Source organism: Mytilus californianus, unplaced genomic scaffold, assembly GCF_021869535.1.
Source record: "Mytilus californianus isolate M0D057914Y unplaced genomic scaffold, xbMytCali1.0.p SCAF_7, whole genome shotgun sequence".
NCBI classification, from domain to species: Eukaryota; Metazoa; Mollusca; class Bivalvia; order Mytilida; family Mytilidae; genus Mytilus; species Mytilus californianus.
The window spans coordinates 60542534-60557857 of record NW_026262723.1 but is presented as its reverse complement, the minus strand read 5'-3'; the positions used below and the strand labels follow the sequence as shown (position 1 = coordinate 60557857).

The window sequence follows — 15324 nt, the reverse complement described above, 5'->3', positions numbered from 1 at the left end:
CATAAAAGCATGTTAGGTTAGGTTGGGGTTTTTTTTTCGTTTTTTTGTCAACATTGCATGTGTTTTAGACAGGACAGTTGTTTGAAGCTGCACTCAATTCACAAATTCATTAAGTTTTTTTTGGCTATTACTACAAATGACATTGATTTTGTGCCTGCTGACCTATTGGTGTTTGCACAACAATCACCTTCAGGCTGTGATGTTAATTTTGTTTGAGATGCTTAAAAATTGCTTGCAGAAAGTAGACAAACTGTTAATTTGTATGTAGACCATGAAATTTCTGGGGAAAACAGGATGTTAGTACAGAAGAAGTATCATGACTTACGTAAACTTTAGCTGCTCTCTGCAGATTCAGGAAAAGATGATTGTAGTATTATATCAACATTTGAACAATATTGATCATGAAATATTACATTCAGAATACTGCTTGTTAAACATTAGCAACATGGTAGTATGGATGCCTTGATTTGAAATAAACATTGTTGAAATTCAATTTGCAGCAAATATAATATTTGAAAGATAGAAAGAAGAATATAGATCTGTCTTGACATTCTGTATGATCATTGTAAACATCAAATACTGGAGGACAGGAAACCAAGTTCTGTAAAGATTACCAGAATATCTTGTTCTGATATATTTAAACATAAATCTCTTAGCAAAAATATCTTACAAGTTATACCCCACATTTCCTTTTATACATATAAAAAATTAAATGAAGATTATTTTAAAGAATTACAAAATGCCTGTTACATAAATTCCAAACAGAACTGTTTATTGTGTTATTGTTTTTGTAAAAATAGAATTTAAGTTGGTTATTTTATTTACAGTTGAATTTAAACATCTTAAAAGACAGACTATTCTATGCGTTGGGTAAGCAGACATATGGAATCCAGGCACCACAATGTCCTTTCCAGAAGAAGGATGTGTTACCAGAGGGTGGAGTTAGACAACAAGTCAGAGCAACTCAGCCTTCCAGAAATATTGGCCAAAAGCAACAAGTACACAACTCCCAAGCCAAGAGTACATTTAATACAGTGACAACTAATAGTACAAATCCTTACATGAACCCTAACCAATATCAGTATTCTGCAATGAATGGCTCAGTAGCTACAAGTCAGGCACCAAATTATTACAATCCTGTAGGAGCTGCTCAGCCAACACAACCAGTAGCACCTTCTGCCATCTCAAAAGGTTAAGTTTTGTTTATTGTTATTATCAAGTACTTATTTGTATGCTGTAAGTTCAAACATTTTGCTATGTTTTTTTTATTGATTTTTGATAGCATTATTTGTTTGCACTGTTTTCTGAATTTTCAATATTTTTTTTTTTATTATTTACATCGTTAAAAAGTTGAAATTGATTGCTTCAAAAAATCATATAAGAAAATGTGTGTTCACATTTAAGTTGCAGAGTTGAACAAAATATTAAAAAAAATTGTGGTTTATATTATCAGTATTATTATTTTTTTAAGAATTGTAGGATATATGCATAGTAGTATTAAAAACAACCTTGCTAGAAGCCAAGAACTCAAACCATTTTTTTTTTAAACAATTGTTTTATTCCCCCTTTTTTGGGACAAGCACAAAATAAGGCAAAGAAGAAAGCAAAGCATAACAAGAACAATATTCAGTTGTTTCTAATTGCATTCAAGGAAAAGGTTATTAATATCAGACGAAATGAAACATAAAAAAGTTTAAGAAATAAAAGGATATCTGATAAATATTTTGTGCATATACGCTTACAAGTATGACTGAATATTAATAGTTGTGTCACAAACATTATTTATTGAGTTTGTTTTTGCAGGTCCTTTGGCTCACAAGTACCCAACCCCTGCTGTATCAACATCAGCCTATGGAATAGACACTTATACTTCTCAGCCTAACAGTTACAAGTAATGTTATTATTTGTTATTAAGTGTTTGAAATTCTCAATTAAATATAAAGGGAGCAAATTATTTAAAGTATATAGACTAGTTGTGACTATATGATTGCTAAGTATATATTGCTAACTCAAAACTATGGTAGAAAGATAAATAATAGTATTGATTGAAATAAGAAAACAGGTATTAATCCATGTACTGTATTATTGAAATAAAAAGAATAAAAAATGATTGATAGTATTAATTGAAATAAGAAAACCATGAAATTAGACAAGTAATAATTCATTTACTGTACTACAAATTGCTTGTGTAGGAAATTGATGTATTTCTCTTTTTTTTGTAGTGGCCCTTCTTCACAGCCTAATATGTACAAAACTCCATCAGTGACAGGTACAACAGCTACACCCACTATGTTCAACCCAGGTCAATTAAACCCACAACCTAATAGTGCCTCACAACCCACCATGTTCAATCCAGCTTCGATCACAGGCCAGCAACAGCCAGCTATGTACAACCCAAGTTCAGGGGTGAATCAACCACCTGAAAACGTCTATAACCCTGGTGCTGGGTCAAGTCAGCCTCAACCAAATATGTTCAATACTCCCTCAGGTATACCAGGCTTTGTTATACTTTTTCTTTACTTATGTTTTGGTATCTGGACATTTCATTTTATTTGCTTATTAACCTTCACAGTTCAAACCTTAACTGTTATTTATAATGTTGTTTTTATATTTTATTTTCTACATAATTTTACAGTGAAAATTTGTAGTCACCTGTTGAATGAGAATGGATATTAAAAGTGTAAAAGGTTAAAAAGTGTTTTGAGCTCACCTGGCCCAAATGGTGTGTGCTATTCTTATCACTCAGTGTCTGTTGTCTCTTATCTTTTACAAAAATTTTCTTTTAAACTACCTGGCCATTTTCAACTTGGCCACAATCATCCTTTAAAAAAAAGTACGATGAACACCATCTATCAAACATGACTGACATGGCTAAAGGTGAATCATAGGAGTTATTACCAGTAAATGACAGTTTTTATTTTTATTTGTGTTTCAACTATATTAGATAGAAAGAAACTTTAAACTTTGTTAGTTAGAAAGAAAATTAAAACATATAAAAATGAACAACATTGGAAATTGCCAGAAAAACCAATTTTTTGCTTTTTGCCTATTGTCTGGAAAAGATGAAGAGAAACTTTAAACAGCAAGACAAGATCTTCAAATAAGATTACCAGACCAGAGTTATTCCTCTTAAATAACAATTTTTACCTTCTTTTTTTTTTGCATTTTGGCCTATTATCATGAAAACTGTAATAGAAAAGATGTCACCCTTTTTATACGACCGCAAAGCGGTCGTATATTGTTATCACGTCATCAGCGTCGTATCCAGCTGCGCTGGGCGAAGCAATTTATTGTGTTTTTGGCGTAAACTATAGCAGATAGAGAGAATCTTTCACCAGAAAAATTATCAGCAACACAAGATCTACAAAGTAAGTTAACAATTGTACAGGTCAATTTGCTCCTTACAGGAGTTGTTGTCCCTAAATCACAATTTTAAAACCAATATTGCCTATTATTTAAAAATGTTTAATGGATAGACAGAAACTCTGTTTAGCAAAAATTACCAGTAAGACATGTTTGGTCCCAACTGATACCATTCAACACAAATATTCTTGTTTTGTGTTTATAATGGCAGGTGAGCAATATAGAATCCTTGAAGCCTCTAGTTTTGATGATTATTTGGTTAGATTTAAATGTCTAAGAGAATAAAATACAATAAGAAACAGTTTTATTCTTTCTTAGAGAAATGAATATAATACCATCAGTTTTTTTTTTAATTTAATTGGTATAGAGAATCATTAAAGGACTATAATTAAAAAAAAATTGTGTTAATGGAAAAAATAAAGGAATTATGTTCAATAGTAATGTGGTTTATAGATGTTTTTGAATACTAATGTGACTTAATCTAAAACAGGTGGACCAAGCAATTCACCCTCAAGCAACACAGGTTTCCATTCATTTATTTATGAAAAGCCAGAAAATTGTTGGAATGATACACCACTAGTGCAGGAGAGAGCACCAAAGGTAACTAATTACTTGTAGAAAAAAATTATGATCAAAATCTGGTAGGATGAGTGGTTAATAAAGATGGTCAACGTTCATCTGAAGTAATTGCTAAATTAATTTGCAAATATGGTCCAAAGCTGAATTTGGTTAATTAGCAAAATTTTGAATTCATTACAATTACAAGTAAATGATATAATTAACTTTTACTATGAAGTTCTAAGTAAGAACAAATTGACTGAATTTTAATAGATTTGTACAAATTCACACACCTTGTGCAACTAAAATTTGGAGACTCTTTTCTTCTATTACTCCTGTTGAAATGTGTTTTAAAAACATTTTGCATTTTTATTTTTTATGCCTAAGTTTTACCCTTGTCCGTCTGTACTTCAGTCCGTACGTCCCAAAGTTGGTTTCCGTTCTTGAACTTTAGTTTGCCTCAACCAAATGTTATGAAACTTATACACAATGCTAATTAGCACAAAACACAAATCAAGTTTGAATTTTAGTGGCGTCACTAAAACCATTCTAGAGTTATGCCCCTTTACAAATGGAAAAATGGCTGAATTTTTCGTTTCCGTTCTCCAACTTAAGTTTGCCTCAACCAAATGTTATGAAACTTATACACAATACTTATTACCACAAAACTCAGATCAAGTACAAATTTGGGTAAAGTCACTTTTACTGTTCTTCAGTTATATCCCTTTATAACTTTATATGAAGTGCAAGCAGGGGCATCATCTGTGTCCCATGGACACATTCCCCATTTATTTTATTTGTTAAAAAGTAAATTATGTCTAAGAATAGAGTGTGGAAATTTTTTTATGCTATTTAGATTTCAAACTAATACAAAAACTAAATCTTCATTACAGGCAGGCAAGAAAATGCCCAATGCACCAGCAGTTGACTACTCCAATCTGTATAATCCTCAGGCAATACAGGCCGAGATGCAGGCACAGGTAATCTACATTTTTTATAATTTCTGCCTGGAATGTTAACATCTAAAATTATCCAATTTAAAGGCAGAAATTTCAATGTTTGAAAAAAACTTATGAACTGTATAGAAATTCCCATTTTGAGATATTTCATATATTTCTGTTGTGTGTTACTTCCATTTTTTTTTTTAATTCATGATGATTTTCTATGCTATGCCACTGTTGCCTCTCAGAATTGTTTTCATCCTAAACTAGGTCAGTCATATTAATTCATGTCAACTTTCACTTGTTGTTCCATTTATTTTTTGTATGTTAATCTGAATCGATCCTTTGATATTTTTTAAGAGAAAAGTTTTCAAAGAAGTCTGTTTCTTGCTCTTAACAACCTTCTATGGTTTAATTCTGAATGCATTTGCATGTTATTTTTAAATTGCTTTACATAATATATATGTGTTTGCATTTAGCTTCTATTGAACTTTGCATGAAATATACAAGATATATATCTTATTTTAACCTGTGAATGTAACAAGGGGTCACTTTAAATGTATTTACCTCACACCTACTTTTTACATATATAATCAAATTTGCCAATTATTATATTTTCCCCAATATTTCCTTAAAATTTAAATTTTGAATCAAAACAGCTGTTGCATACTGTTAATAAAATAGAATTTAAACATTTAGATGTGTGAAATTTGTTTTACTGAGTGAACAAGCAACTTCCATAATGTCCTGCATTCCTTTCCCTGTAAACACATAAAAAAGAGCCATATTACTTAATTCTTAAATATATTGAATAGTTACGGTAATAAAAGATTCTTTTTAAAAATACACAAGAGAAATTTGATATTAGCCACAACACAAAACTTGAGAAGATATGAATATTATTACTTTTGTTGATGTTAGGCTAATAACAATCTTATGCTAGCAGGAGTACAGCATTTTATTTTTAAAAACAGAAAATGTATTTTTTGCACATTTTCTATATTGAAACTTTTGACATTTTTTATTGATATTATTTCTTCTTCCCAGATATTTAAGTTATGAAGACGATAAACGAATTTTTCATAATTATAAAATTGACAAAAAGGCCAAACAAGAACAAATGAAATTTATATACTAAGTAGCATATGTGTCAAGTTAAAAAAAGATATAAGATGTTATAAGCATGTTTTTACTTGGTAAGAAGAAGTAAGATGATTAAGTTTATATGTTGTGGTGTATTTAGCTTGTGCTTCAGTATATGCACATCCATGTTGTTATCTAACATAACTGTTATCTTCCATTCAGCCTACGTACCAAGGGAATTGGAATTATCAACAACCCTCCAACATACCACCCCAACGAAAGGTGAGAACCCCCTCTATTCTTTTTTCATTTTATTGCTATATGCATTTTTATATTTGTATAAATATCTTTATAAATAGTGTAGGGAAATATTTATTTTATGGTTGGTAAATAATTAGCTATCATGTTTATAAAATCAGATATTTCAATGGACAACTAGATAATGTATTTATTTTTCCTGTTTATTTTCAAACCCTGTATTATTTACCTTATAAAAGGTTATGTCATCCATATCTTTACTTTCAGCTGAGTAAAACAAAGAAATCTTTGAATATTCCGGTAATTACATAAACTGACATTTTCCCACAGTATATAGATCATCTTTTTCACTTGAACAAAGAGGCACATTTCTGATTTGTTTGTATTTCCAAAAACTATAGTAATAACTGTTATTATGTATTGGGAAATGTCGTCTGTTTGAAGTGCACATTATATGTCTTGTTAAATGTCAATATTTCTATTTGAATGGTGTTGCACATATATTTAGATATAAAGGCACATATAACTAACACAAAATGTGCTTCTGATAGAAACATCTTGTCATTTAAACAATTACATTGTATATCTAATTAAGTTGAAAAGAAAGAAAATGCTAATTCAAGCAAAATGCAATAAATTTATACATAGACTATATCTTGTGACCTTCACATCACTTTTTATAGGTGAGGTATAAACATGATAAATGTTCCCAAACTAATGAAAGTTTATCGGTTATTTTATTTAAATATTTAAATATGACCATACTTAATAAACTTAGTAATTTCTTTGACATGATGAAATGTAATAGTTGTAGGAAAGATAACAAAAGACGGGAAGTTTTCAAAGATTTACATGCTGTGTGATCTTCCTTGGTTGAATATGAGAGGAAACATACTTCTTTGATTGATTCTTTGCAAGAAATGAAATATTCAAAACGATTTGAAATGAAATGTTGTGATCCTATGATTATATTTTACAGGCTGCAGCAATGGCAGCTGTGGCAAGCGAAGTTCATGCTCCACAAGTACAACAGGAAGTTCACAGAGAACCAATACCAACAGAACATCAAGCTCTACAAGATATATTTGACGGTCTAGTCAAGTCTTGTTTGTCAGCTGCTACTAATCCTGTAAGCATATAGAATTATTGATTGATTGATTGTTGTTTAACACCACTTTCAGCTTTCTTGGCTATATCATGACAGCCAGATCTCATGTGTGGAGGAATTGGGATTAACCAGAGAGAACTGCTGACAATCAACAGGAAAACTGTCAATTAAGATCAAAGTAGAACACACCTGCCATGAGCAGAGTTCGAAATTCACAACCTCTTGTTGACAGGCTATCGATTTAATACAAGCGTCATATTTTAATATATTTTTTAGAGCTGTATTTACATGCAATGAAGGGAAAACTAGAAATGCTATAACAATTATATAATCAGTAATTATGCACACACAAGTTTATGTTGTTTGATTTTGCATTTTCTTTTTAACCTTAAAGGAAAAGCAATTACCATACTAGGCATTTTAAATTGTGTTCATATACACTATACCTACTATTATCTATTACACCAGACTATAATTTTTTACCTGTGATTTAGGACCCATTCTAGTGCCAATTGATGGTAATGACCTTATTTATGCAGTTCATCATATTTTTGACAATTCACCTCACCAATTCCTTGCATAAGTTTTGTATAATTGCTGCTATTCTACATTTAGTGTGTTGAAGCTTCTGTATATTTACCATATTACTTCTGTACTTATACTGATAAAACTTTTACAGCAAATGAAGAGAAAACTTGATGATGTAACAAGAAAACTGGAGCTCCTTTATGGCAGACTTCGTACTAATAGTGTAAGTCAAAAAGAAAATTCAGATAGAAAGAAAATTTGCAATGAATAAACAATTTTAACTTTTTAAACAGTTTAAAAAAAAGGCTTTGGAAAAACCTGAACCATCGTGGAGTTTCTTGGTATTATGAAACACTGAAGTTTACTTCATACCTGTCAATCATTATAAATTTAGTTCTAAATCAACAATGATCAATAAGTATATCTTCACATTGTTATTTGTAGATATCATTCAGAATTGTTAAATGTTTCATTCCTGGTAATAATTTGTATATATAAACCACTTGGCTGATGTAGATTATCAAATGGTTTTTACTTTGTCGAGATATATTATGGAGGAGAAGGAAGGACCTCGCTCTTTTCATATTAGATTTATTACATTGATCAATGGACATGCTTATAAATATATTATTCAATGAATTATTGACAACAGTTTTATGAAAACTGAAATGTACTGAAAAAATGGCCCAATCACAGACATCTTAAGAAAAAAATTACCTTTTCAAGAGTTGGATTCTTTGTTAATTGTAAGTGGCATATTATTTTGGTCACAAAAATCACTTGTGCGTCCTGCCTCCCTACATACAAAAAAAATTAATGCCTTCCCTAACACACATTACAGACATTTTGGTTAAGCCCGCCCCCAAAGACCAGACATTTTTTATGAAGCAGTTTTAAAGTCAAGAACATTTCCCTATATAGTATATGTAAAAATAAAATCATTTTACCTACCTACCTACCTATCATATAATTTTTTTCCAAGGGATGCTGGAAACAAGTTTTTACACATTTTTTGACTTTTTGGACAATATTCTGTATTTTAAATGCTTTATCACAATATAACACTAGAACATTGTGTATTTCTGTTTGACTGGTTTACTGTACATTATTGTAGATAACACTAGTATATGGTATATTTGTGTTTAACTGGTTCCCATTTCTATTTACAGCTATCACAGAATGTGATTTTAGGACTACACCAGATCATCCAGTCTATACAACAGGGTGATTATAACAGTGGCTTACAAGTCTACAATCAGATGGTCAGCCATGGAAACTTCTCAGAAATTAGTAACTTTATGCCTGGACTTAAAATGTTATTACAGTCGGCTAATCAGTTACAAGTCTATGTTAGATAAGCTCATCATCTATTTCTTTTAGAAAATATTTCACTAAAGATGGCGATCTAAATGATTAATACAAATGACATATTTTAATCTGTACTGTGTGAAGGGAATGGTCAAATTGTGTGTGACAATAAAACAGTGCCATAGAAGTACTCCCAAGTCTATAGATAAATGACCTTGAAGGTCATCGAAGGTTGTGGATCCTATATAGTAAAAGCACACATATTCAGTTTATGAATTGTCATGATCACACTTCAAAAAAGTAGACATTAATACATTATTAAAACAGAAATGTTATATGTAGCTGGCAATATACATTAATAGAATTGTAGTTATTTTTATATTAAGTTTACAAATAACACGAGACTGGCTCTCTTAATTAATAGTCTTTCTTTGCAAGCCAATGAAATGATTGTAAATTTTGCGAGGGCCATATATGAAGTATTGTTGAATGATGAATGATTTTAAAGATTTTTGTCAAACTTCATGCATGAGAATTTCTGTGTTCTTTATTTTGAAAGTGCTTTATTATGGATCTCAAAAAGTGATTTGTTATTTGCTGTTGTTTTGATGCAATTGTGTATATGAAATTGTAATCTGCTCTTTAAAACATATATAGCATTATATTCTTGTAAGTGAAATACTCTGCAGATGGACATAATATTTGAGATAATATGCTTGTATAATGATAATTAAAGCTAGTTGAGACAAATGTTAATGATATAAGGCAGAATTTTTAATTTTCCCAAGTTCAGTAATGACGACATAAGCATTCACCAATGATTTTCTCTTCGATGTATATTTCTTTTGAAATAGAAAACATATATATTGATTCTGTTGTAGCCAAACCTTACCACTCTGATAAGATATTCTAATATAACTATATAAACAAACGTTTACAGCATAATCCTTTCATGTGTTCTAAACTTGTCTTTGCAAGTTGACAATTCCATTAAAGACAATATGTAGGAAGTTGCCATAACAATCTAAAAAGAATTAATTGATTGATGGCAGATTGTTAAATGTCCCAAAATAGAATTGACCATTTGCAAGTATATTGTGTCAACATATGAATGGATTATTATTATTAAAAAAAAGGTGTCTGTCCTGGGCAGGCAGGTGGATGGGTAGATTTTGTGTGTGTATGAAAACCTTTAGTAATCATTTATTTATTAGGGAATGGTGTTTAATTTACTTGGCTTTTATTAACTGTTAAAATGACAGACATGCTTACAGAGAAAAGACCAGAATTAATTAATTAATAAAAATGAAATTATTTAGCAGGAAAAGGTGGAAAATATGACACAAAAACACTTTTTTGTTGGTAGTAAAACAGACCACCTTTATTCTCTAGAATTATTTTATGAATATTATGAATAAAAACACTGACCTCATTTTCATGGTTTAATGACCACCTCAAAAACTTTTTTATATCATGATTTTTTTCTAGTTTTTCATGAGTAATAGGATAACTATATTTGGTATACACATTCTAAGTTAGTCAGACAGGGTTGACCTGAACCTGACCTAATGTTTTCTTGGATTGATACTTTACTTTTGAATTTGAGAACTAAACAGTTATTTCTTAAATAGTATTGATTGTAGCATTTTCTGGTTGAAAAAAATAATAGAAAACTTACTACTAGTTTTTTAATGTGCAAGCTCCTATCAAGGAACTCTTATGTATGTCTGTTTAAAACAAATAAGGTACAAAGGGAAGAAATTTTTGAAATATTGAAGCTACTCTTGGTACAATTCCAAACTCTAAATAATCGTTTCTTTGAACTGTATCTCTGTTTTAAAATTACCTTTCTTAGGTACCTTACAGTGTTAAATAAAATGGCCCTCCCTTTCTAAATGTATATATTTGTTGTAATTTATATAAAAAAAAACTTGTATGGATAAACATATTTGTTTATATAAAAGAAAAAACTTACATGTATATTTTAAAATAAAATACTAGTCAATTTCAATTTAAATATATATAAACTTAACGTAAGTTTTAAAATTAAATGAAAAGTTATGGATTTCTGTTATTTTCGATCAAAATTTATATCAGTAAGATGAAATAAATTACACATATATAATTATTATTGTAAATATTCAACAATAGTCTCAAGTTGTATATTAATAAAAAATGCTAATAGGATTTCATTTTAATTTCTTTTAAGGCAGAAAGTTAGTTTCAAGTTGATTTGGTTGAAATGTAATTTATTGTAGACTTATTCCTTATTTTAAGTATAATAGCAGATAGAAGGAAAGAAATTGTAACAAATCCGTCCATAGTAAATTGTCTATGGTATTTGTTAGAAGAGCAGTGAGACAAGAATGTTAGTGTATATCCATACAAATTGTTTATTTATATTTTAAATGTACAGTTAATATCACTTTATGATGATTTATTGTTAATAGATAACTCTGAATTTCATTGACACGAAAAATAAATGAATATTTGATCATAAATGTATCACATTCTCTGTGATCAAATAAATTTCCATATGAGATATTTTCTTGAGTCATGTGACTTTCTTAAGGCCATTGGCTGAATGTGAATGAAGGTAGATGTGGTATATGTCTATGAGTTAACTACCCAATGACACAAAAAAATAACTTCAGCGCAGCATTAGAATGTCCTTTTGGAATTTATTTTGTTGTGCAATGCTATTTTGCTGACATATTCTCATTATTTGTCGTCCATTCTTCGTTGTCAGATTAGTTTTACAAAAATCTTCTCTGAAACTACTGGGCCATAATCATCATTGAGGTATCTAGTTTAAAAAAATTGTGTTCTATGATCCCTCCTGCAAACCAACATGGCTAAAAAATAACATAGAGGTAAAATGCAAGTTTTGAACAGCAGTAGGAAGAGAAAGCCTGACAGGGAGAGAAGTTCACAATGTTGAGATTACCTTCTGTCCATTCACATCAAAACTGTCAGTCAATTTCTTACGGAATTATTGCCATTAAAGAACAAATTTTACCCTTTTTTTAACAGATAGAAACTTTGAGTAGCAAAAATTTTTTTTTTACTGTATAGATTTTTACTTTTTTTGTCACATGAAATTCTCTTTTACCATGAGAAATATGATAACTATATTTAGTATATGGGATCCTTGCAAGGTCAGACAGAGTTTAACTTGCCTAGACCTCATTTCATGGATCGGTGATCAAGTTAAAGTTTTTTTGGTCAAGTTCATATCTCTGATAATAAAAGTAAGTGGTTAACTATATTTCGTGAGTTGAGAAGGGTTCATCTGACCTTGACATTATTTTTGCAGTTCATTAGTAAACATGTTTTTGTGGTTAAGTCCTTTTCTCAGATATTATATATAGCAAGTCAACTATTTATATTGTGTATGGAATGATAGTAAGGTGTGTGTGTATGTCTGGCAGGTTTCATCTGGCCTTGACCTAATTTTATTTTATTTATTGAAAAGAATTTTTAGATAAACATGTCTGTCTGGCAGGGTTCATCTGACCTTGACCTTTTTTTTCAGTTTCAATGGTTTATTTTCAATTTGCATGGTTTGGTCCTTTTATCAGATACCATAGGCAAAAGGAAAACTATTTGGTGAATGGAATGATTGTAAAGTGTACCATCTGTCAGGCTGGTTTCGACTGACCTTGACCTCATAATAATGGTTCAATGGTCATTTCTAGTTTTCACAGATAGGTCCATTTCTTGGATACTTTAAGCAATAGGTTAACTATGGTTTATGGAACGATTGACTTCATTTTCGTTGATCATTAAAAATATTGATATAAACATAAGATGTGATATAGAAAAACTATCCACCGTTCATCCTTGAACAATGTGCAAAACCCATACCATACAGTGAGCTACAACACGCCCTGACATGACAAAACTTAAAACAATTCCAATATGAGAACCATCTGTCTGATTTATATACATTACAATAAACAAAAAACAAATATGATACCAACAATGACAACCAGTGAATTTCAGGCTCCTGACTTGGGACAGGCACACATAAAATATGGCAGGGATGAGCATGTTTGTGAGTGCTTAATCCTTCCCCTAATCCTGGACAGTGGGAACAGCAAAATATAATACAAACACCAAAAAATCAGTTAGAAAGGACTTTTAAACTCATCATATCAACATACATCACAAAAGACTAAAGACACAAAGTACCAATCGATTCGACTACAGAAACCTAAAAATGGTGTCAATGTCAGGTACAACATTCTTGTCAAAGCACCTCAATACAAATTTTGGTTAACTTAAGTGAAAGTGGGTACAAATATAAAGTATTTCCAATTCAGTGTCGTCCTGCAACTGCAAAAGTAGTACTCATCAAGGATTTGTATACTATACAAATCCTTGTACTCATGAACCTTGCTCGACTCGTAGCAGCCACTAGCAGGAAAGACAAAACTTACAAATATATGAACTAACTACAGGACTACCTATAACCTACCAAAGACGTACGCAGATGTCAATAAAAAAGGTACTCTGAAAAATCTGCTTTTTATGCCCCCGCCGTAGCGGAGGGGGCATTAAGTTTTACCCTTGTCCGTCTGTAAGTCCGTCCGTTTGTACGTCCCAAAGTTGGTTTCCGTTCTCTAACTTTAGTTTGCCTCAACCAAATGTTATGAAACTTATACACAATGCTTATCACCACTAAATACAGATCAAGTTTGAATTTTGGTGGCGTCACTTTTACCGTTCTAGAGTTATGCTCCTTTACAAATGGAAAAATTGCTAAATTTTTCGTTTCCGTTCTCTAACTTAAGTTTGCCTCAACCAAATGTTATGAAACTTATACACAATGCCAACTACCACAATATACAGATCAAGTTTGAATTTTGGTGCCGTCACTTTTACTGTTCTAGAGTTATGTCCTTTACAAATGGAAAAATTGTTAAATTTTTCTTCTTTTTTTTCTAAATATCAAGTCATTTTTAAAATTGGAGTTATCTTCCTTTGTCCATGATTATAATTGAATCAACTACAATCAATACTTTATACAATGCAATGTTTAATTTTGCTTTCCACTGATAAATTAAAGCAATTTTTACCCTTCATTTCTAAAAATATTTTAGTCTTCTTTGAAAATTGGAGTTATCTTTCTTTGTGCATAATGGTAGTTGAATCAACTACAACCAATGCTTTATAGAATGCAATATTCAATTTTACTTCCTACTGATAAATTAAAGCAATCTTTACCATTCAGTGCTTACAAGCACTTTGGTTACTGTTCTAGGGTTATGCCCCTTTACAAATAAAAAAATTGCTGAATTTTTCGTTTCCGTTCTCTAACTTGAGTTTGTCTTAACTAAATGTAATTTCTAAAAATATCAATGTCATTATTCAAGTAATTTTTAAAATTGGAGTTATCTTCCTTTGTCCATGATTATAGTTGAATCAATTACAATCAATGCTTTATACAATGCACTGTTTAATTTTGCCTTCCACTGTTAAAACACAGATCAAGTTGAATTTGGGTAGTGTCACTTTAAACATTATTGAGTTATGCCCCTTTATAAATTGCAATGCTTATTACTACATAATACAGATTAAGTACGAAATTTGCTGGCGTCACTTTTATCATTCTTTTTTCTACAAGTACAGCCAAATTTCGAAACCAAATCTTCGTATCTCTGAAAAATTTAGTAAAGGTTAAAGTAATTCATGGTAACGAAATCTCTGAATCAATAATTCATGAGCTACACATAGATTACATCCGTCCAAATTCAAGTTTTCACTACAGACACAGGAATAGCGAAAGAGCTGGGAAATATACACCATGAGAAGGGACAGAGACATGTAATACAAGAGATTAGCAACTCCATTTGTGGCCATATTATTAGTATCTAAATAGCTTTTGGCTCTCAGTATTTTTCGAACTACTTTTTCATGAACTGACATATTGTTATTTTTAATTTTCCAAATATCGTTTAAGATGAAAATAACACTTTTATAATTTTCGTGGGCCCGAGACTCATTTCTGAATTGACCTCCACTCGGAACACTCAAGCCTAGACATTTGAAAGTCAGGGTATCCACATTAGGAGGTATATGACCAAAAGGAACATACAAATTAAAACCAGGGACTTTCTATACTAGTATAGAAAGTCCCTGTTAAAATGTTTGAAAAAAAAAATCTTTTGAAAT

The 15324-nt window shown here is 30.6% G+C and overlaps 1 protein-coding gene across 5 annotated transcripts in view; it reads left to right on the top strand.

Moving 5' to 3' along the window:
- The window catches only part of LOC127709165 (protein transport protein Sec31A-like), a 33728-nt gene extending 22037 nt beyond the window's left edge, over positions 1 to 11691 (top strand). For 2 of the 5 annotated variants that reach the window (XM_052214517.1, XM_052214518.1), the window contains exons 20-29: positions 828 to 1191; positions 1804 to 1891; positions 2223 to 2488; positions 3854 to 3963; positions 4815 to 4901; positions 6168 to 6227; positions 6471 to 6503; positions 7183 to 7332; positions 7991 to 8062; positions 9009 to 11691. In XM_052214517.1, coding sequence (XP_052070477.1) covers positions 828 to 1191; positions 1804 to 1891; positions 2223 to 2488; positions 3854 to 3963; positions 4815 to 4901; positions 6168 to 6227; positions 6471 to 6503; positions 7183 to 7332; positions 7991 to 8062; positions 9009 to 9197 — 1419 coding nt within the window. In that variant the 3' untranslated portion in view covers positions 9198 to 11691. The remainder of the gene's footprint in view (positions 1 to 827; positions 1192 to 1803; positions 1892 to 2222; positions 2489 to 3853; positions 3964 to 4814; positions 4902 to 6167; positions 6228 to 6470; positions 6504 to 7182; positions 7333 to 7990; positions 8063 to 9008) is intronic. The other 3 variants (XM_052214521.1, XM_052214519.1, XM_052214520.1) reach the window with 3 other exon arrangements.
- The last annotated feature ends 3633 nt before the right edge of the window (positions 11692 to 15324 follow it).